The sequence below is a fragment of the Cetorhinus maximus genome, chromosome 25 (assembly GCF_964194155.1).
Source record: "Cetorhinus maximus chromosome 25, sCetMax3.hap1.1, whole genome shotgun sequence".
NCBI lineage: Eukaryota > Metazoa > Chordata > Chondrichthyes > Lamniformes > Cetorhinidae > Cetorhinus > Cetorhinus maximus.
Genome location: NC_135903.1, coordinates 11,464,192 through 11,488,983, shown reverse-complemented (window position 1 = coordinate 11,488,983; position 24,792 = coordinate 11,464,192). Strand labels below are relative to the sequence as shown.

The 24,792-nt window shown below is 45.7% G+C and overlaps 1 protein-coding gene across 3 annotated transcripts in view; it reads right to left on the bottom strand.

Moving 5' to 3' along the window:
- The window catches only part of skap1 (src kinase associated phosphoprotein 1), a 338,408-nt gene that overhangs the window by 23,469 nt on the left and 290,147 nt on the right, over positions 1-24,792 (bottom strand). For all 3 annotated transcript variants that reach the window (XM_078529454.1, XM_078529453.1, XM_078529455.1), the window contains one exon: positions 16,713-16,825. In XM_078529454.1, coding sequence (XP_078385580.1) covers positions 16,713-16,825 — 113 coding nt within the window. The remainder of the gene's footprint in view (positions 1-16,712; positions 16,826-24,792) is intronic.

Below are 24,792 nucleotides of genomic sequence, written 5' to 3'. Positions count from 1 at the left end.
TTGCTCTGGGAGCCCTCAACTTCGACTCTGGACCCCATGAAGTCTTATGGCATCAGGTCAAACATGGGCAAGGAAGCCTCCTGCTGATTACTAAGTACCGACCCCCCTCAGCTGAAGAATCAGGGCTCCTCCACTTGGAGGAAGCACCAAGGGTGGCAAGGGCACAGAATGTACTCTGGGTGGGGGACTTTAATGTCAATTACTAAGATTGGCTCGGTAGCGCCACTACTGACCGAGCTCATTGAGCCCTATAGGACATAAACTGCTAGACTGGGTCTGCGGCAGGTGGTGACGGAACCAACAAGAGGGAAAAACACACTTGAACTTGTCCTCATCAACCTGCCTGTCGCATTGGTAGGAGTGACCACCGCACACAGTCATTGTGGAGACAAAGTCCTGCCTTCATATTGAGGATGCCCTCCATTGTGTTGTGTGGCATTACCACTGTGCTAAATGGGATAGATTTGGAACAGATCTAGCAACTCAAGACTGAGCACCCATGAGGTGCTGTGGGCCATCAGCAGCAGCAGAATTGTACTGAAACACAATCTGTAACCTCATGGCCTGGCACATCCCCCACTCTACCATTACCATCAAGCCAGGGGATCAACCCTGGTTAAGCAATCCCACAACCAATGGATCAGATCTAAGCTCTGCAGTCCTGCCACATCCAATCGTGAATGGTGTTGGACAATTAAACAACTCACTGGAGGAGGATACTCCACAAATATCCCCATCCTCAATGATGGGGGAGCCCAGCACATCAGTGCAAAAGGTAAAGCTGAAGCAATTGCTACAATCTTCAGTCAGAAGTGCCGAGTGGATGATCCATCTCGGCCTCCTCTGGAGGTCCCCAGCATCACAGATGCCAGTTGTCAGCCACTCGATTCACTCCACATGATATCAAGAAACGGCTGAAGGCACTGGATACTGCAAAGGTTAAGGGCCCTGACAATATTCCGGCAACAGTACTGAAGACTTGTGCTTCAAAACTTGCCGCGCCCCTAGCCAAGCTGTTCCAGTCCAGCTACAACACTGGCATCTACCTGGCTATGTGGAAAATTGCCCAGGTATGTCCTGTACACAAAAAGCAGGACAAATCCAACCTGGCCAGTTACCGCCCCATCAGCCTACTCTCATTAGTAAAGTAATGGAAGGGGTCATCACCAGTGCTATCAAGTGGCGCTTGCTTAGCAATAACCTGCTCACTGATGCCCAGTTTGGGTTCCTCCAGGGCCACTCAGCTCCTGACCTCATTGCAGCCTTGGTTCAAATATGGACAAAAGAGCTGGACTCCCGAGGTGAGGTGAGAGGGACTGCCCTTGACATCAAGATTGCATTTGACTGAGTGTGGCATCAAGGAGCCCTAGCAAAACTGGAGTCAATGGGAATTAGGGGGAAACTCTCCACTGGTTGGAGTCATACCTAGCACAAAGGAGGATGGTTGTGGTTGTTGGAGGTCAGTCATCTCAGCTCCAGGACATCACTGCAGGAGTTCCTCAAGGTAGTGTCCTCGGCCCAACCATCTTCAGCTGCTTCAATTACCTTCCTTCCATAAGGTCAGAAGTGGGGATGTTCGCGGATGATTGCATAAAGTTCAGCACCATTTGCGACTCCTCAGATACTGAAGCAGTCCATGTCCAAATGCAGCAAGAACTGGACAATATCCAGGCTTGGGCTGACAATTGGCAAGTAACATTCACACCACACAAGTGCCAGGCAATGACCATCTCCAACAAGACAGAACCTAACCATCGCCCCGTGATGTTCAATGGCATTACCATCACTGAATCCCCCACTATCAACATCCTGGGGGTTACCACTGACCAGAAACTGAATTGGACTAGCCACATAAATACTGTGGCTACAAGAGTAGGTTAGACGCTAGGAATCCTGCGATGAATAACTTGCCTCCTGACTCCCCAAAGCCTGTCCACCATCTACAAGGCACAAGTCAGGAATGTGATGGAATACTCCCCACTTGCCTGAATGAGTACAGCTCCCACAACACTGAAGAAGCTGGACACCATCCAGGACAAAGCAGCCGGCTTGATTGGCACCACATCCACAAACATTCACTCCCTACACCACCGACACACAGTAGCAGCAGCGTGTACCATCTACAAGATACATTGCAGGAATTCACCTAGGCTCCTTAGACAGCACCTTCCAAACCCAGACCACTACCACTTAGAAGGGGAAGGACAGCAGACACATGGGAACACCACCACCTGGAAGTTCCCCTCCAAGTCACTCACCATCCTGACTTGGAAATATATTGCTGTTCCTTCACTGTCACTGGGTCAAAATCCTGGAACTCCCTCCCTAACAGCACTGTGGGTGTACCTACACCACATGGACTGCAGCGGTTCAAGAGACAGCTCACCACCACCTTCTCAAGGGCAACTAGGGATGGGCAATAAAAATGCTGGCCCAGCCAGCGAAGCCCACATCCCATGAATGAACAAAAAAATCCTAATGAGCCCAACGGGAGAACTCAGGAGAATTCTTTACCAGAGAGTGTTGAGAACTCACTTCCATAGGAAGTGATTAACGTGAATGGAATAGGTGCATTTAAGGGGAAGCTGGATAAGTATATGAGGGAGACAGGAATAGATAGGGTGGGATGAACAGGGGGAGCATAAACACTGGCATGGACCAGTTGGGCTAAATAGCCTGTTTCTGTGCTGCAAATTCCATGTAATTTGTGCACTGAGCTCCATGAGATTTCCACATGCGATTGCCTTAATTCCTGATGTAGGCTGCTGTTCTGTAAGCGTGTGCCCCAGGAGTGCAAACACATCAGATGCGCTTCCTCTGGTTCTTAACTTTTCACACAAATTTCATCAAAAGTGAAATTAAAATGAACCAAGCAGCAGAGGGCGCCACCGTCCACCTTTTAAAAGGTGGAGTGGAAATTTAACACAAGCCTCAGTCAACAGGCCTCCTGTTATTCAAATGAATGCAGGGAATTGATCATTTTTTTTTAAAGTAACAAACAGAATTTCAGCAAGATGTTTAAAGCCTAGATATAAGGTAATTGGCAGAAGAACCAAATGGAGAGATGAAGAGAAATGGCATTACGCAGCCAGTCATCTGGAATGCGCTGCCTGAAAGGGCGACTGAATAATAAACTTTCAAAAGGGAATTTGATAAATATTTGAATAAATTAGGATGACAAATCGTATGTTGGCTTTCGTTACAAAGGGATTGGAGCATAAGAGTAAACAAGTTTTATTACAATTACGCAGGGGCCTCCACACCTGGGGAGTGTGATGAAGGTTCACCAGACTGGTTCCTGGGATGAGAGGCCTTATCCTGTGAGGAGAGAGCGAATGGGCTCGGCCTATATTCCCTTGAAGAAAGATGGCGATCCCAATTAAACATTCTTAAGGAGCTGGACAGGGTCGGTGCTGAGAAAACGTTTCCCCTCCGGCTGAAGAATCTCGTTCGGGGGGGGGGTCAAAGTCTCAGAATAAAGAGTTCGGCCATTTAGGGCCGAGATGAAGAGAAAGTTCTTCACTCCAAAGCCTTGTGAATCTTTGGAATTCTCCAGCCCAGAGAGCTGTGAATGCTCAGTCGTTGAGTCTATTCAAGACAGAGGTTGATGGATTTTTGGGAAACAAGCGAGAGCTAGCGTGGGGAGGTGGGAGTTGATGTAAAAGATCAGCCATGATCTTGTTGAATGGTGCAGCAGCTTCAAGGGGCCGAATGGCCGACTCCGGCTCCTGTTCCTCACGTTCTTATAAAGAGAAAATCATTTCTGGGTCACGGGAAAGGAGCCGGGGATCGGACTAAGTGGATAAGTTGAAGAGCTGGTATAGGCACGATGGGCCGAGTGGCCTTCTCTGTGTTCTATGATTTGATGATCTCAGTGGGGCATCATTGACCTCAGTCTCTCTGGGCTCAGGAGAGGGTGCCAATCCTCTCAGTCCCGCCTTCCACTGTCAATCAGAAAGCGAATTGACTGTTACCCTATTGGATGATTCTGGACTGTCAATCAACCAACTTTGTTCCCTGATTTCCAATATTCCAATAACTAAAACAAAAAAGTTCACAAAACATTTAAAATCATTTTGTTAATGCCCTTTCCTCCCACATTTACTTCTGCTCCTGGCAGTGTCCTGGGGATTAAATACAATTTCTGGGAACTCCAGACAATCCTGGAGGGTTGGCAACCCCCAGGTGAAGGCAGGTTTGAACTTAGCTGTCTTTGTACAGCAGATCAGTACTGGACATTTGGGTGAGGAATCAGCTGATCCACTACAGGAGTCTGCACCTTGTGGAAAGCAGGGTAGGGAGGGGCATATTGGGATTAAGGGGTGGGGGCATGGGCAATGAGGAGAGTGGGGATGAGAGGTTAGCAGGGAAAACCAATGGACAATTAACCCCACAGGGGAAGGAAACATCAAGATGAGATGAATTTCATTTGCTAAAGGAACCACACGGCCATCAATCTGATCTCGCTGCCTCCATCAACCGCACTGACAGTTGATAGATAATTCTTGCTGAGTTCTGAAGTCTTGCTGTGCACACTTGTCCACTCTCACAAAGGCCAGGGTTAAGGTGAGAGAGAGTGAAGAACAGCCAACATGAACACAGCACCATCAATAATGGGGAAGCGAGGGGTCAGAATGTCCGGTCAGGTTGATGGTCTCAAGTGGGTGCCACGATCTGGAAATCTTGCGTGTTCTATACCAGTTCCCCTTCTGAAACACCATGTATTCAAACAAAGCCTCTTAATGTTTCTGCTTCTGTTTGTTGTGTCAGCATCACAGACTAACATCGCTATTCCACTAACATTTATGAAGGAAACAGCAATGTGTTAATGACCAGATAATCTGTTTTTGTGATAATGATGGACAAGCATTGACCAGGACACTGGGGATAATTCCCCTGTTCTTCTTCAAATTAGTGCCGTGGGATCTCTTACATCCACCCAAACAGGCACATGGGACCTTGGTTTAAACTCTCATCCAACAGTGCAGCACTCCCTCTGTACTGCACTGGAGTGTCAGCCTCGATTTCTATACTCAAGCCCTGGAGGATGACTTGAACCCAAAGTCATGTGATTCAGAGATGAGTGCACGGCTCACTGAGCCACAGGGTTTCACTCACATTGGAGACTGACGCAACTTTTAAGTTTTTTTATTGATATATATTGGTATTTGTCTCCAATAAAGGTGACTGGCTAATCTCACACACACACACGAATGCACGGGCACACACACACGTGCTCACAAATGCAGGCATGTGAGTGTGCACTCACACTTGCGCGCACACACACACACGCGACTGAATGATCACACACACGTCTGTCTCTCTCTTCCCTGTTCATAGCCCTTGGCATATGGATTCTAAATTTATCCACTATCCCAATCTACACATGGGAGTCTCCACTGTGAACATCAGATGTTCGACCATGGAATACCTCACAGGAAGGTTGAAACTGCTCTCACCTGAAGTTTAGAGGGTTGAAATCCCATCTCGAGGGTGATAACTTGAAGCGGGGCCAGAATCACGTGGGTCAACTCTGTCATGTGCCCCAAATACGGACTTCAAATGGAACTGAATATGACTATTTTTCTACCCTGTACTATGCCCCAGTGAGAACTGGACAGTGACCAGCTTTGGGAATTCCAGTTGATTTCTGCCCCTGTCCATTTTCCTATCAGGCACCGTTTGAGCCGCCACAAAGTCCACTTAAAGCCCCCATTTTTGCTTTTAAAAAGCACCAAGCAATGTGTGGGCAAAATAAATCATTAATTTTCTGCTATAAGGAGAGCAAACTCTGAAGAAGAGTCATACGGACTCGAAACGTTAACTCTGTTTCTCTCTCCACAGAAGCTGCCAGACCTGCTGAGTTTTTCCAGCATTTTCTGTTTTTATAATTAATTTTCTGCCTTTATTGGAAGTGGAGCTGTTTTTTTTTGGGAACATGTATTGCAGCAGGTGGATTGATGGAGGTTAGATGAATTACAGATACCTCCAGTAATTGGTGTGGTATTTCATTGCAAACCTGAATCTAATGGATGATATTGCACACTCGATAGCAACAGGACTGAGTAAATACTCTGTACAAAGGGTGCTGTGTTTGCCAAACTTGCCTGCAGGCCCTGACATCTGCTACAAGGTCATGCAGTGTTACCAAGTGGCAGTGAGGTCATAGTCAAGTGGTAGAGGGAAACTGCACGGCTCCAAATTGCAAGGTTCAAGTTCACAGTTTACTTCTCACTCAATTTACAAGGACCCTGCGGTCAGATTACAAGGGGCTCAAGCAACGAGAAACTCACAATGGCCTCTCTCTCTCTCTCTCCAAACACAGTCAGCTAGCTCAAGGCATGGGCCATCAGAGGTCTCATTTCCTCCACTTCATTTATTAGAAGTGATTTCCTCTCCAACGCCTTTAGATCTCCTGCAGCACAAGATCATCCCTCTCCACATCAACACAGAGGCCACTGACCTGCTCTCTGCTACGCAAATTGATCAGTTTCACTCATTTCTCATTCCCACCTCCCTCCGCTTTCAACAACAGCTTCCATTCATATAGCACCTTTAATGTTGTAAAACACCCCAAGGAGTTCTGGGATTTGGCACAGACTTCAGCAGCGTGTCGAGATTTGACCCTTGAACCTCTTGTCGCTGGTAGTGACAGTTCCTGGACACTACACGTATGATGCTGTGTATCTGTAAGCTTGTGGGCTGGTGGATGTGAGGGGGTGGGATGCAAGGGGCAGGGGGGGGGCGGTGGGGGGGGTGGGGGAGGAGGAATCAGGTCCAGCTCCAATTTCTGCGGCAAATGCCATGTCCAATTGTCCAATAAACAGTCATAAGGTAAAGAATGGAATATGGAAAAGGGAAGTGGGGTAATTTGATGAACTAGACAGGAATCACTGATTAAAAATCCCAAATCTGGATAAAGATCTGATCAAATAAGCAGCAGCTGGAAATCTCTTCTTTGGCTCTTTAACACTGAACAAAATATTTAAATTATGTTATCTTAGGCCAAGTGGGCTCAACTCTCCCAGGAACGATAGATTCAGCCGATGGTTTCTGGAGAACACAGGTATCAGCAAAAACACAACAGATAAAAGAGTATGGTAAACATACTGGTGCATATTGTCATAACCCAATATACCCCTCACTGTAACGCTCGGATATACCCAACACCCCTCACTGTAACACTCGGATATACCCCACACCCCTCACTGTAACACTCGGATATACCCCACACCCCTCACTGTAACACTCGGGTATACCCCACACCCCTCACTGTAACACTCGCATATACCCCACACCCCTCACTGTAACACTGATATAGCCCACACCCCTCACTGTAACACTCGAATATACCCCACACCCCTCACTGTAACACTGATATACCCCACACCCCTCACTGTAACACTGATATATCCCACACCCTTCACCGTAACACTCTGATATACCCCACACCCCTCACTGTAACACTGATATACCCTACACCCCTCACTGTAACACTGATATATCCCACACCCCTCACCGTAACACTGATATACCCCACACCCCTCACCATAACACTGATATACCCCACACCCCTCATTTTAAACTCTGATATACCCCACACACCTCACCGTAACACTGATATACCCCACACCCCTCATTTTAAACTCTGATATCCCTCACACCCAAAGTAACACTGATATAGTCCAAGCCCCTCAATGTAATACCCCGATATGCAGCAACTTGCATTTTGATAGCACGTGTCACGTGAAAAATGTCCCAAGATGCTTCATGATTATCAAGCCAAATTTGGCATCAAGCCAAAGGTGAAATTTTTGTGAAAAAGATAAGGTTTATGGAATGCTCGAATGGAGGGGAGAGCAGCAGAGGGAATTCCAGGGTTGAGGGCCTAGGCAGCTGAAAGCACGGCTGCCGGTGATAAGTGCATGAAATCGGGGATGTGCAAAATTTCTGAATTGGAGGAACGCACAGCGATGGGGTGTGGGGTACATGGGAATGTAACAGGGAGGGGTGCAGAGGTCTCTGAGGTTTGTAGGGTTAGAGACAGTTAGAGATAGGAAGGGGAGAAGTTCTGGAGGGATTGAAATACGAGGTTAAGCATTTTGACATTGCGATATTGCCGTTCCAGGAACCAATGTAGGTCAGTGAGCACTGGGTGTGGGTGGGGGATGAGTGAGTGGGATTTGGTGGGTGTTAGGATGGGGGCAACAGAGTTTTAGATGAGGTGAAATTTATAGATGGCGGAAGATGGAGTACAGCCTCGAAGATACTGGAATAGTCAAATCTGGAGATGGCAAATGGATGGTCGAGGGTTACAGTAGCTGATGGCTGATATTGAGGTAGAAGCATGCAGGATTGGTGATGGCATGGATATGGGGGTCAGAAACTCAGCTGAGAGTTAACTAGAATGCCGAGGGTGACAAACAGTCTGGTTCGCCATCAGGCCAGTAAGGGGGATGGTTTTGATGGTTAGGAAATGGAGTTAGTGATGGGGATGTATAGTGCTTGATCTGATTGGCCAGCTTTGGCAATATAAGGAAGAAAGACTTACATTTCTATGGCACCAATCATCACCTCAGGAACTTCAAGGCACTTAACAGCCAATCAACTATTTTTGAAGTGTAGTCCCTGTTGGAATGTAGGAATCATAGCAGCCAATTTGCACACAAGATCCCAGAAATAGCAATGGGATAAATGTTGGGATAATCTGTTTCAGCTCTTACTCAATTAAACACAGACTTCAACATATAGGGACCACAACTTCTGGTTAAGGTGCCAGCTGTGGCTCAGTGGGAATCATGCTTGCCTCTAAGTTAGTAGGTCAGGGGTTCAAGTCTTGCTCCAGAGATTCAAGCACGTAATCCAGGCTGATGCGTGGGTGCAGTACTGAGGGAGTGTGGCACTGTCAGACACATTAAACTCAGCCCCATCTGCTCCTTTAGGTGCGAGTGAAAGATCCCATGGCACAATTGCAAAGAAGAGCAGGGGAGTTCTCCCCATTGTCCTGGTTAATATTTATCCCTCAACCAACAACACCAAGAAAGGCAATTCTCTGGTCATTATCACATTTCTGTTTATGAGAACTGGCTGTGCAGTAATTGGCTGCTGTGTTTGCTATATTACAACGGCAACTACAAAAGAACTTCATTAGCTGTAAAGTGCTTTGGAAAGCCTTGAGGTGGTGGGAGGCACTATATAAAAATGTGGGCCCTTACTTTCAGCCTCACATATCAACAATTTAGAGATCCTAGAAGGATAACAATGCAGCTGTCCCCTCATACAAGAACGAATACAATAAGGAGGGAAGGGTTAATGAAAAATAAAACAGATGAAACAGACCATTCCACAGTGAACTCAGATCTCTGATTGGTAATTTGGAGTATTTTATTGCACTTGTTGTATAAACGTCAAAATCTAGAGTACAACGGATCTAAGTACAGTAGAGAGAACAGTTTGCTTAATTAGCCTTTACAAATAATATGTGCAGAGAAAGGTCAGATCCAAGTGTGTTACATTTCATTCAGTTCCCTCATTTAGGCATCAGTGTCCCTGGTAATCTAACAGGCACTGTACATTTTTCCACTTGACCCATTCCGAGTGCAGTTATTTGAATTTTTGGTGCAAGCTGTCAGATTTCATCACCTCCTCATGCACTTGTGGACATAAATGCCAGATGGGTGTGTTTTTATTAGCTTCTATTGTGTGTTCAGTTGCACAGGGTAACACAGGACAGAGTCTATGCCTGTGGGTTATGTCCTCTGACAGTGAAAGATTCATTCGCCAATTAATCGAGATCAGATTGAAACTTTCCTTCCAAAATGAAATTATGATCCACTTGGATGAACAAGGCTCTAATGCATTCCTCAATTATGTGTGTGTATGTGCGTGTGCGTGAGAGAGAGAGGGAGAGAGAAAACGAGAAAGAGAAACAGACAGACTGACAGAGAGAAAGTACAGACAGAGACAGAACGAGAGCATGGGAGAGAGAGAAAACAAGAGACAAGGTGAATGAGAGATAGACACAAAGAGACATAGGGAGAGCAAGAGAGACAGAGAAAGAGGCAGACAGAGATAGAGATCAAAAAGGGCTGAGAGCAAGAGGGACATGGAGAAAAAGTAAGAGAGAGAGAGAAAGACCATTATGGACTTGAGCTCCTCCAAAATTCAGCTGCTTGTATCTTAACTCCTTAACTCACACCAAGTCCCTTTCATCCATCACCCTTGTACTCTCTGACCTACATTGGCTCCTTGTCCGGCAACACCTCAGTTTTAAAATCCTCATCCTCATGTTCAAATCAAGGCCTCACCCCTCCCCAACTCTGGAATCTCCTCAAGTTCTCTGTGTTCCTCTAGTTCTGGCCTTCTGAACATCCCCACTTTTGATCGTTCCATTATTAGCAGCCATGCCTTCCACTGCCTTGGCCCTAAGCTCTAAAATTCCTTTCCTCAACTTCTTCACTCCTCCTTTGAGATGTTCCTTAAAACCTCTCTCTTTTGGTCACCTGCCCTAATATCACCTTATGTGGCTCAGTGTCAAATTTTGTTTGATAATGCTCCTGTGAAGCAGCTTTGGGGCAGTTTACTTCATTATAGGTGCTATATAAATACAAGTTGTTATTGTTTAGAGGGTATGTGAAAATACAATATTTGTGTGTACATGTTCAAGTGTGTGTATTCCATACTTGAGCAGGCAGGACTGTGTTAGAGTCTGTGTGCCAAATTGACTGGGCTAGACTCCACGATACTAATAAGTGTACAAATATCTCCCAGAGAGAAAGGGGAGTGAGAGACCCCAGTCAATGGGCAGAAATTTTCTTGCTCAAGGTTAGATGTCCCTTTTACTTTTACAGGGTTGTCTCAGATACTGAAAGATTCAGATAGAGGAGCTGCTACCAGAGCTGGAGGGAGGTAGCTGCTGGAGACCTGCTGCTATTTACAACCTCGCGTTGGATTCTAGCCAGTTCCTGAGCTCTCTGACCATCTCCTGACCTGGACTGGCACAGGTCAACAGGCAGCATGAGGATGTGACAAGTTTAACTGGTGATGCTCAGGCTCCTGACAGTATAACCGAGGCCATTCAGGCAGCCAGACTTCTTGCTGTCCATTCTGGAACTATTTCTGATTTTGGAGGGAAGCAAGATCTGAAGTTTGGAGTTAGCTGAATATTGTTGGTGGTGTTAATGAAGCAGAGTCAGGTCCCTGGACTTTGCCCAGTGTTCCCCATTACCAAGGGGCACGGCACAGCCTCAAGATTCATTCCTAGGGAGGCACCAGAACAAGGTGGAGAATATTTTCCCCCCTTGGAGGGTTATTGGATACTTTACCAAAAGGGGACTTTTGAGGAACGGGGAAACTTGCTGTGGCATTTGATAGGATTCTGATACTCACCTCTTTGACCAAGCTTTTGGTTTCCTCTCCTAATATCACCTCATGTGACTCAGTGATAAACTCTCTTTGATAACGCTCCTGCCAAGTGCCTTGGGATTTGTTTTGCTATGATAAAGATGCTATATAAATGCAGGCCCTCCTGTTGTTAAGTATTCAGGAATATTGGAACAGGAGGAGGCCATTCAGTCCCTTCAGCCTGTTCCCCCATTCAGTGATCCCATGGCTGATTGGTGACCCAACTGCGTCTACTTTAAACAGGGAGTCGGAGAAATAGTTGAAAAGCAAGGAGGAGGAGAAAGGCCAGGGAGAGGGGGGCTGGAGAAGACAGCTCCAATTGAAAAGCTGGCTTAGTGCAGGAGGGGTCGAGTGGCCGCCATGGATGCTGCGATATCTCTGATTGGACAAGACACATCGGCTGTTTTAGAAAGGAGACCAATTTAGAAGCAGAAGATTGCATTTTCTTTTGCAATTCCAAGAATTTGGAATATGAGTCCGCCCAAGCGGCACAGTTTACATATCCTGAGAGATGCTTTGGGGGCTGTGCGGCAGAGGCCAAATTTCCTCGGTTTATTGATTATCTCTTCGTGTGGATTATACTCAAAGCAGCCGCGGTGCAGCGTGTTACTGTAATGCAATGGGTCCACTTTGTCTCTCTCTCTCTCTCTCTCTGTGTCTTGCCTCATTAACGTCTGCAGCACAGTACAATCTGTCCTGGTCAGAGGTGCTCGATCGGACAGGACACACCAACCATTCATACACTCAATGACCCAGCTGACAAAGCCGGGGGTTGTCTTCCCAATTTGCCCCCAGCTCGGCGCCCACCTCTCCGGTCCTCTCTGCTGCAATGCGCACATCAGCGAGAGAGCTCACTCTCCACAAGGCTGCACCACTAATTCCACCCCCACCACCATCCACCATCCAATATTTTACTGTGGGAGGGGGAGACAGGGGCCCGGACATTCACTGCAAGTTAGGCTCATTAAATCACCGAATTCTGCTCGTACTTCATTTGAACTCGGATTCATTCAGCAGCTGCGAGAAGAGGAGGGGGGGGGAAAGACTTTGATAAAGCCGCTTTATCACATCTCTCAGCCATGGCTCAGCGCGTAGCCTAAAATGAATGAGCTGCAGCTCATGCGGAAGCTACTTTCGACTGCGCACAGCAAGATCCCACAAAGGACGACCCCCCCCCACCCCTTAATGGGCTAGCAGAGGAAGAACGCTCTCCCTGCCTCTCATCAGGGGGAATCTTCCTCATGGGCTCCTCAGCACCTGAATGAGCAAGGCAGGGGTCTCGAACTCGAAGCCAATCGAACAATGCACCACTCTCGTCTCCTGGGGTGTCAGCCCAGTTTATATGGGCAGAGTATGGCCTGAGAGTCAAACCCAGAATTGCCCCATTCCGAGGCAAGAGTGTGAGAGCTGGAGGACTGTGCCCAGGCTCATCAATCGATCCCTGTCGCAGCCGCCAGCCCTTGTGGATTGCCCCTGGAGTCTCCAGGCATTGGATATTAACCCCCAGGACAATCTCAGTGGATAGCACCTTCACCTCGGAGTTAGAAAGTTGTGAGTTCAAGTCCCATTCCAGAGTCTTGAGCATAAAAAGCTAGGTCAACACTTTCAATGCAGTATGGATGGAGTGCTGCACTGTCAGAGGTGCAGTCTTTCAGATGCAATATTAAAGCAAAGCCCCAACTGCCTGCTAGAGTGAATGTAAAAGATCCCAAGGCACTATTTTGAAAAAGAGTAGGAGAGTTCTCCCCGGTGTTCTGGTCAATATTCATCCCTCAATCAACATCACAAAAACTGGTCATTATCACATTCCTATTTGTGGGAGCTTGCTGTGCACAAATTGGCTGCTCTACATTACAACAGTGACAACATTTCAAAATTACTTCATTGGGAGTAAACTGTTTTAGGATGTCTTGAGGTTGCAGAAGGTGCTATAGAAATGCAAGACTTTCTTTTATTGGCCACAGTAAGGCAGGGCACTGCAAGGATGGGAATCGGGTGACCAATGGGGAGAGTGTGGAGAAACCTATAGGAATCTGTCCAAGAGTTGGCAACCCAATCCCTCGAGCTCCCGCACCTCATCACTGCACCAGAAGGGGTCAACTTGGCTTTTATTCCACTGAGGTGAGAAGGTTGAGGGGTGACCTGATGTAGGCATTTAAAATGTTACAAAGAATTTGATAGGGTAGGGCATGGAGCAACTTTTCCTCCAGTGGAGATATCAAGATCAATGGGACATGATCTTTAATTTAAAGGCGGGCCATTCAGGAGCAAAATCAGGAATCTCTTCTCCACCCAAAGACCTCCAGAAACCTGGAACTCTCCCCCTCCTCCCCCCCGCCTCCCTCAAAAAGCTGTTCAGGCTGGGGGTCAACTGGAGCTGGCAGATTGATAGATTTTACTTGGATATGGAGCTAAGATGGATGGAATTGAGGTACAGATTGGTCATGATCTGACTGAATGACAGAACAGGCTCGAGGGGCTGAATGGCCTCCTGCTGTTCCTATGAACACAATGACTCCTCCTGGGTGGTGCCATTTTCAGGTATGGACAGAATCTGGATTGGGTGAGGGTTCAAAAACGGACTCTCTGACCAGTTTTAAATTTGTCTCGTCTTAGTCAAAGTGGAAATAAAAAATTAAGTTATTCATGGCTGTTTGATTAATAAGCAAACCTTTGGTTAAATGATCCATAGTTATTGGTCCCTGTTCTCTTCAGCTTCTCCTTCCAGTGGAGTGATTGAATTTTCCATCGTCATTCCCACTTCTGTCCATGGTCTGGCTGCACTCTACCCTCTCTTGTCTCCTTCTGGCTGACATGACTCTGGGTTTCTCTCTGCCTCTCATTCTCAAGGTTCCACTATATATTCTGCCACCAACTTCTTGCCCCTGAATTCCTTGTCCAGCTCATTCCAGTTTCACACCTTCCTTCCTTCATTGAAAAACCTCATCCAAACCTTCCTCTTCCATTTTAGGAACAGGAGGAGCCCCTTGAGCCTGTTCTGCCACCATTCCAGGAAATTATGGCTGATCTGTATCTTACCTCCATCTACATGCCCTGTCCCCAGCCTCCTGTTTTCAGCTCTCTCCCTCCTAGCCTCCAGCCAATCTCTCTCAGGCTCTCGTTTCACCCACTTGCCGCTGATGTGTTAATGAGCTCTCCCTGGTGGTTCCTTGGTTTCCGTCCTTCCTGACTCCTTCTGCACTTGCCTCCAAGCCCCCATGCGCTTCTTTCATCAAATGCAACTGCTAAAGAACATTAAAAGTCAAGTTTCCCATTATCTGGGGAGCCATATTAACTGATGAGATGTCTCAGACTTGCGCCATGGATTTTTTTCCAGGTCTTTTGGCTGAAAATTAGGAGAGAATTTTAAGTGCAAATGTACATCAGTGTCTGATGCCTCACAGTAACACACAAATACATCACACCCACCATCTGATATAACGCAAATCTCTAATAAGGCTGTACCTCTGTACACACATGCATGTATAGGCAGAATTCACAATTAAGTCTCTTTGCTATAACATCTCTGCATAACTCCCAGAGAATAAGCTACATAGAGAGAGGGAAAGAGAGACACACAGTCCTAATGCATAATGATCGGGAAATTACTGCTGTGTTTCAGCAACCTCAATGTGATACATTGTTAGTATCAGGCTCCTTGTATGGGTTAGAAACACAAGTAGTTACTCAAACTCACCAATCACGGTGGTGTATCTCCTCCGCCAGTCTTCTGTCACAGGCTAATGGACCAATCAATTCAAGCCTTTGAGCGGCACAGGTGACCTGAATTTGAACTGGTGAATAATCGCTCAAGACGGTAAAATCACCGGCACTCATCAAGAGATTATTCACAGCCTTTAGGGGTTTGGCATTGTGGTTGAATCAGTCCAGGGACAGAGAAAGAGAGAATGGATTTTCTCTCTCTGTCTGATGCTTAAGTAGATATTTTAACAAACATTTGCATTTATTCATCATTTCCTCAATGGCTGCATTAAACCTGTACCTACAGAGCAGTACTGTACTGCATTGCTAATTATTTCTGAATAAGCTCGCTGCAAGGACACTGTTATTAGTAATGCCGCACTGCGATCTCGAGCCAGGGGCTAGAGTCCAGGAGTGCTGCTGCGGCCATTAGACACAAATGGAACTAAACAAGGCCTCATGGTTCAGTGAGGATATTGGATTCCCTGGAGTGTACAGGAAAGTCAAATAGGGAGGAACTCACCAGCACTGGGGAACCTTCTTTCCATCCATTGGTTTATAAACAGTTGGAGAGATGGGTGGAACACCACATTGAGTTATACTCTAGAGAGAACACTGTCACCAGGGAAACTCTAGACACCACAGAAAGCCTACCTGTCAACGTAGAGTTGGATATCGAATCCACAGTGGAGGAGCTTGGTAAAGCTACGGACTTGCTTGTCATGGTTTTATGAGGATGAAGAATCAGGAAGACCATCTGGCCTTGGTTCCATCCTCACCACCAACCCCCACTGCTTTCCTTCCGTCCACCAGGCACATGGAGTTGGAGTCCAGGTCAGCCATAAGGTGATTGGACAAGAGAACAAACTGGAGGGGCTCAACTGCTGCCTCCTTTTCCTGTGACCCAACAGGGAGATAAAATTACATGGTGATGTGAGGCGCTACCATTCACATCAGGGTGTCTGGGTTGGGTGAAGCTCGGTGGTGGGCGGGGGGCTGCAGAAGGTAAGGCTATTAACCAGGATGCCGCTACTTATCACTGTCCAATGACCCCTGCTATATATAAAAACAGAATGCCTTGCATTTTAAAAGTACCATTCACAACCTCAATGCTTTGAAATATTTTTTGAAGAATAGTCACTGTTATAATGTAGGAAATGTGACAGCCAATTTGTGCACAGCAAGCTCCCATTAACAGCAATGAGAAAAATGATCAGATTATCTGTTTTCAGTGATGTTGGTTGACAGATAAATATTGGCCAGGATACCTGGGAGAACTCCTCTGCTCTTCTTTGAAATAGTACCTTGGGATCTTTTATGTTCAGAGGGAAGACAGGGCCACAGTTTAATGGCTCATCTGAAAAATGGCACCTCTGACAGTGCAGCACTCCTCAGTACCTCACTGGAGTGTTGGGCTAGATTATTTGCTCAAATCTGTGGAGTGCACCCTGAAACCCTGACCTACTGACTCAGAGGCAAAGGAGTGTCCACTGAGCCAATCTGGCCACTGACCAACAGGACGTTAACAATGATCAGGATGTTGAAGGTGAGAAGACGGAAAGCTTCACAAATCACAAATAGAGTAAATGATTGATTCATTGCCTTACTTTGCTCAGGATGTGAATCAGGTCTCCTCGTTTAAATGACAGTTCGTCAGGTTCCTCACCAGCGCAATCCCAGAGCCCCTGGTAGAAGCTTGTATAATCGATGCTGGTATTTCCTTTATAAAATGAAAAGAGGAGACATTGTAACTACTCAAAGATTTATTTAGGCTATTTAATGCCCTTTTTCAATCAACCAATAAGACATATGTGGGAGTTAGGCAGCTTGTAACTAGAGAGGAAAGTGGATCGCAAAACGGGAAGCACGGCTTGAGCTTTTTAATCCAGGGCACCTTCCCTGCAGATACAACCAAGGGGACTCCTACACGCCCATTATTGCTTTATAATCACCTTTTAAGGTCTCGTAAGTCAAGTGTGTCCAACCATTAGCCTGGGCAACTAGAATCTGCTCAAGCTGTTTGAAATCCTTGAGTCAGGATGTTTGTGAAGGACTGATATACCCCACCCCACCTCACTGCAACACTGATATACCCCACCCCCCCTCACTGCAACACTGATATACCCCACCCCCCCTCACTGCAACACTGATATACCCCACCCCCCCTCACTGCAACACTGATATACCCCACCCCACCTCACTGCAACACTGATATACCCCACCCCCCCTCACTGCAACACTGATATACCCCACCCCCCCTCACTGCAACACTGATATACCCCACCCCCCCTCACTGCAACACTGATATACCCCACCCCCCCTCACTGCAACACTGATATACCCCACCCCCCCTCACTGCAACACTGATATACCCCACCCCCCCTCACTGCAACACTGATATTCCCCACCCCCCCTCACTGCAACACTGATATACCCCACCCCCCCTCACTGCAACACTGATATACCCCACCCCCCCTCACTGCAGCACTGATATACCCCACCCCCCCTCACTGCAACACTGATATTCCCCACCCCCCCTCACTGCAACACTGATATACCCCACCCCCCCTCACTGCAACACTGATATTCCACACCCCCCCTCACTGCAACACTGATATTCCACACCCCCCCTCACTGCAACACTGATATTCCCCACCCCACTTCACTGCAACACTCTGATATTCCCCACCCCCCCTCACTGCAACACTCTGATATACCCCACCCCCCCTCACTGCAACACTCTGATATACCCCACCCCCCTCACTGCAACACTCTGATAAACCCCACCCCCCCTCACTGCAACTCTGATATACCCCACCCCCCTCACTGTAACACACTGATATACCCCTCACTGTAACACTCTGATGTACCCCACCCCCTCACTGTAACACTGATATACCCCCACCCCCCTCACTGTAACACTCTGATATACCCCACCCCCCTCACTGTAACACTCTGATGTACCCCACACCCCTCACTGTAACACTCTGATATACCCCATCCCCCTCACTGTAACACTCTGATGTACCCCACCCCCCTCACTGTAACACTCTGATATACCCCACACCTCTCACTGTAACACTCTGATATAACCCACACCCCTCACTGTAACACTCTGATATACCCCACACCCCTCACTGTAACACTCTGATATACCCCACACCCCTCACTGTAACACTCTGATATACCCCACACCCCTCACTGTAACACTCTGATATACCCCACACCCCGCACTGTAACACTCTGATATACCCCACACCCCTCACTGTAACACTCTGATATACCCCACCCCCCTCACTGTAACACTCTGATGTACCCCACCCCCATCACTGTAACACTGATATACTCTCACCTCTTTATTACAAGGATATACCACACACCCCTCACTCTAACACTCTGATATACCCCACCCCTCTAACTGTAACACTCTAATATAAGACCATAAGACGTAGGAGCAGAAGTAGGCCATTTGGCCCATCAAGTCTGCTCCACCATTCAATGAGATCAAGGCTGATTTGATAATCCTCAACATCACTTTCCTGCCTTTTCCCCATAACCCTTGATTCCTTTACTGATTAAAAATCTGTCCATTTCAGCCTTGAATATACTTAATGGCCCAGCATGTGCAGTAAAGAATTCCACAGATGGACTACCCTCAGAGAGAAGAAATTCCTCCTCCTCTCTGTTTTAAATGGGTGACCCCTTACTCTGAGATTATGCCCTCTGAAACTAGACTTCCTCACATGGGAAACAACCTCTCAGCATCTACCCTGTCAAGCCCCCTAAGAATCTTATATGTTTCAATAAGGTCGCTCTCATTCTTCTAAACTCCAATGAGTACAGGTCCAACCTACTCAACCTCTCCTCAAAAGAAAATCCCTCCATCCCTGGGATCAATCTAGTGAACCTTCTCTGGACTGCCTCCAATGCCAGATAAGGGGACCAAAACTGTTCACAGTATTCTAGGTGTGGTCTAACTAATGCCTTGTATAGTCTTAGCAATGTTTCCCTATTTTTATACTCCATTCCCTTTGAAATAAAGGCCAACATTCCATTTGCCTTACCTATTACCTGCTGAACTTGTATGTTAGCTTTTTGGGACTCATGCACAAGGACCCCCAAATCCCTCTGTGCTGCAGCTTTCTGCAGTCTTTCTCCATTTAAATAATATTCAGCTCCTCTATTCTTCCTGCCAAAGTGCATAACCTCACATTTTCCCACATTATATTCCACCTGACACGTTTTTGCCCACTCACTTAACCTGTCTATATCCCTCTGTAGACTCTTTGTCATCCTCACCACTTGCCTTCCCACCTATTTTTGTGTCATCCGCAAACTTGGCAATAGTACATTCACTTCCCTCATCTAAATCATTAATATATATTGTAAATAATTGTGGCCCTAGCACTGATCCCTGTGGCACTTTACTAGTTACAGGTTGCCATCCTGAAAATGTCCTCCCCCATATCCCAGCTCTGTCTTCTATTAATTAGCCAATCCTCTATTCATGCTAATATAAGTCCCCCAACACCATGGGTTCTTATCTTATTAAGTAGCCTTATGCATGATACCTTATCAAATGCCTTTTGGAAAGCCAAATATATTACATCTACTGGTTCCCCTTTAACTATCCTGCTTGTTACCTCCTCAAAGAATTCTAACAAATTTCCCCTCCATGAAGCCATGCTGACTCTGCTTGATTATATTATGCATTTCTAAATGCTCTGCTATTACATCCTTTATAACAGACTCCATACCCTTCACTGTAACACTGATATACCCCAGCCCCCTCACTGCAACCCTTTGATATACCCCACACCCCTCACTGTAACACTGATATACCCCACACCCCTCACTGTAACACTGATATACCCCACACCCCTCACTGTAACACTGATATACCCCACACCCCTCACTGTAACACTGATATACCCCACACCCCTCACTGTAACACTAATATACCCCACACCCCTCATTGTAACACTGATATACCCCACACCCCTCACTGTAACACTGATATACCCCACAACCCTCACTGTAACATTGATATACCCCATACCCCTCACTGTAACACACTGATATACTCTGCAACCATATAAGACAATCACCAATAAATCCAGTGGGGAATGGAGGAGAAACTTCTTTACCCAGAGAGTGGTGAGGGCAGGGGGAGCTAGATGAACACAAGGGGGAAGGGAATAGAAGGGTATGTTGATAAGGCAAGGTGAAGGAGGGGGTGGTAGAAGGAAACTTGCGTGAAGCATAAATACTGGAACGGGCCAGTTGGGCTGAATGGCCTGATTTTGTAAATTCTTATATAAATTCAATGCAAATGTTGAGCAATGATGCCAAAGAAAGCCTTTAACTGCACATTTCTTATTGATTAGTCCTGATAGAATGCCCACATTCCAGAAACATCTGGAGTCAAAAACATTGCATGGAACAATCTTCAAAAGCAAATATATATTCTATTCTCTCACAGTACGTAGATTGAAAAAAAAAAAAAATCAATTTTCCCATAGTGTTTTTGCTTCTTTATCATTTTGTTCTGCTGTAGGAGAACCAAGTCTGGGGTCATTAGGCCGTTTGAACTGTATTTGCCATCATCCAGAGGCATGGGGCATATTGCATTACCATAAAATGCTCGTTTGTCTTATATTAACTTAAATAGCTGACAAGAAAGCTATTAAGTAATCAGTGATACTGAGGCAAAAGAAATGCCTTTTCCAGTCCCTGCCTGGGTATCATTCCAAGTGCGAGAGAGTATGTCGACTGCCGACTCCCACAGGTTTTCCAGTGCTCTGTGGAATACTGAGTGTGCCCCAGGCTACAGGCGCACAATATCCGAATTTTCTTTTTATGATCAACATGGCAAAAATTCATCATGAGAAATACAATTTTATTTTTTTTTTAATATGCAACTTTATCGACCTTGAAACAGCTATTAGATTCTTGTGTAAGGCATGACAGTTAATTGCGACATAGCTTCAAAACACAAAGCTAAAATGATTTGTTTTCATTCCTGTATTCTATTTTTACTCATTCTAATTTACCGCACATTTAATGTTGAGCACCCTAATTAGTGCACAGAAACGTCAGATTATTGTACTGAAGTTCAAAACTATCTTTTTGTCCACCAATTTCACACAATGTACAGCACAGAAACAGGCTATTCAGCCCAACTGGCCCATGTCAGTGTATATGCTCCATCTGAGCCTTCTCCCATCCCTCATCATCTCACCCTATCAGCATAACCTCCTATTCCTTTCTCCCTCATGTACTTAGAGATTTCCCTTAAATGTGCCCATGCTCTTCACTTCAAATACTTCACGTGGTATTGAGTTCCACTTTCTCATCACTCTCTGGCTGAACAGGTATCTCCTAAATTATCCTCTTCTCTCAGAAAGGCACTGACTTGTGCTGGGTGTCCATGGGCATTGCTTATTTGCCAGGTCAGTGGATGTTGGCAGGCAATTCAATTTTCAGGACTTAGGGTAAGGAGTAGGTGAATGGGACAGCTCTGAAGAGCTGGCACAGGCATGATGGGCTGAATGACCTCCATCTAGCTGGACGATTCTACAATTAGTTCACAATTTTCCTTCAATTATTTCTTCACCACTACACACCCTGACTGTGAAAGGACAATAGAGGAATCGGTGACAAGGGAGCAAAGGGCAGAGGTCATCATGTCTTATGAGAGGTGAAGCAGGTTACTGAGAGATAAATCAAACTGCCTGCATTGCAGCTGGCAATGATCACAACCCCATAATCTGCTACATACAATACATCCGGCGGACTCACCACTGCCTTATAATCTCTCCCAGTTAAACCATCTCTTATTCTCTGTATAAATCACCCACAGCCCACAATTAAATCCAAGGCTAAAAGTCGCTTCTTGCTCTCCCTTATTCTATATATAAATCATCCAAACCTGTTTCAATTACAGCCTGAAACTCACTCCCGGGTATCCGTTACTCTAAATATAAACACCCGAACCCTTCGATTAGATTCCAGTCTGTAACTCACTCGCGGGTATCTGTTATCCTATATATAAACCATACACTGCATACATAACACGTTTGCATGCAAGTTCTTTATTTGCAGTTTTAACAGAGATGTTACTCTTTGACATAATTCAGATAACAAATGTTTAAAATAGCAAACAAAGGGATTTACTATGTAAAGCAACTATTTAATAATATCATACAGCATGAATTCCATGATATAGCGATGGAGAGAGATAGAGATAGAAAGATAGAGTAAGGGAAAAATAGACAGGGGAAGAGTGATGACAAAGAAAGAGAGAGACAGAGCAAGGGAAAAATGGACAGAAATTTATAGCTAGCAGAGGGAGCGAGAAGAGAGTGAGACACAGGGTGATAAGTAGAAATTGAGATAGAGTTGAGAGAAGGAAGGAGAGTGAGATTGAAAGAGGGAGGTAGAGATTGAGAGGAAGACTGTGTTTGGGAGGGAGGAAGAGATTGAGAGGGAGAGTGTGTTTGGGAAAGGGTGGGAAAGATTAAGAAGAAGGGAGAGATTGAAAGAGGGAAAAAGATAAATGAACAGATCCTGGGAGGGGGACATCAACAGTAGGGTAGTTGGGACAGCGAGGTAGAGAAAGAAATGTTCAGATCGTGGCAACTGACCGAAATTTGGGATTCACAAAAGTTCACAGATGGAAACGTTCACTGATGTAAATTAAAGAGTGAGATAAAAGCAATGTTGGTAAATTATACACAGGAAGCAGAATGGGTGGTCAGTGCTGTAAAGTTATTCCATCTCAGGACCTGTCACGTCCATACAAAAACGCCATCAGTTCAGCCTGGCCATCCCTCCCATCGGAAATACACATATGTTACTCCCTCCAGGGCTGAAATGTATCCACTCTGGCATAAGGAGAGAGAATGGACACAGTAATCAAACTCAGACTTGTCCACCAAACATACAAGAGGATGAAGAAATATATCCCATTCCATTCACTTCGAATCTCTTCACCACAAACAAATTCTGATTAAAGCAGGATTATAGACTGAATAGTGTGCCAGAGAGTGGATTTGTAGTCAGAACACCATAATCAATCTTAACGTCCTGACTCTCCTGCTTTAAGGCAATGAAAATGGATCAGACAGGAGTGCGATACCTCTTTTCACAACCCCTCTTCTGTCCAGGAAAAAACTGCCTGCCACCTAAAGATCCTGCCTCCTCGAGAGGAATCTCACGGTCTCTGAGATCAAGATCAGCATGAGTTCCCATCTCTCCCTCTCCCCTGGCAAGCGGGAGAGGAGTTCAATCCCTTTGTGCAGGAAAGAAATGAAACATTTTGAATCTCCCTAGCATCTTTCACAACCTCATGATCATCCCAGAGTTATTTAAATACTTTTTGAAGCATAGTCACTCAGCAGCAATTTCTGCACAGCAAGATCCCACAAACAGCAGTGTGATAATCTTAGCCTGATTTTAGTGATGTTGGTTGAGGGATAAATGTTCATCCAGGACACTGCAGAGAAATCTCTTCTCTTCTCCAGGTTCTTCTAGGTTTGCAGCAGGAAAATGGTGACTCATGAGATTCTTTTAGAATATCACTTAATCTTTGGAATTTACGGTCTGATTTGCACATTAATAAAGGCTAGTATTTTACAACACGATCTGGCACATTGACTCTAGTCTGCAGTCAAAACAAGGTCATTTCACACCAAATGGCTACTAGAACTACTGAGCAACTATGAGCAGGTCCTGTTCTTTTAGCAAAGCCACAACTTGCCCAAAACTAACTTTGCCCAAGATGCTTCACAGCATCCAATAAATGAATACTGTAAAGGAGGAATATCCAAAGCCTCGCTTAAAACGGTGATTTTTAACAGGTTTTAAAGGAGGAGTGGGAAGTGGAGAGGCAGAATGATTTAGGGAGGGAATTCCATAGTTTGGGACATAGGAGGCTGGAGTTAAGGCCACTAATATCAGGCCTAAGGGAGGAAGGGATAGACGATTTTATTCTCTCCGCAACTGGTGGCTGTGCCTTCAGCAGCCTGTTCTTAGCACAGAAACTCCCCCCGTAAACTTCTCTGCCTCGCTCTTCTCCTTTAAGACACTCCTTAAAACCTACCTCTTTGACTAAGCTTTTGGTCACCTGTCCTAATTATCTCCTTACATGTATCAATGTCAAATTTTGTGTGGTAACACTCCTGTCAAGTGCCTTGGGATGTTTTACTATGCAAAAGGTGCTACATAAATGCAAGTTGCTTTTGTATAATAGGCTATCATATGAGGAATGGAGAATTCTGGGTGTGGGGGAGATGGATGCAGGGGATGGCTGTAGGGGAAGTTACAGATCTCGGGGTGGCTGAATATAGAAGGGATTTAAACCTGAAGATGATCATTTTAAATGAAGCATTGGAGAATCACGAGCCAATATAGAGCAGAGTTCAAGAAAGCTAAACTACAGTTATGACAAGAGCTAAGAGACTGCAACGAATTCCACTGGAGCAGACAAGGAGATTTAATCAAAGTTTTTAAATTATGAAGGGTTTTGATATGAGGAAAGATTATTTGCTGTGGTTGGGGAGGCACTGATTAGGGATCATCAGTTTACGATTATCATAGAGTGAGAGAAGAGATTAGGAGACATTTCTGTGTGTATTGTTGGAGCATGCAATGCTTTGCCACATTCATGCTTCATAACAAACTCCT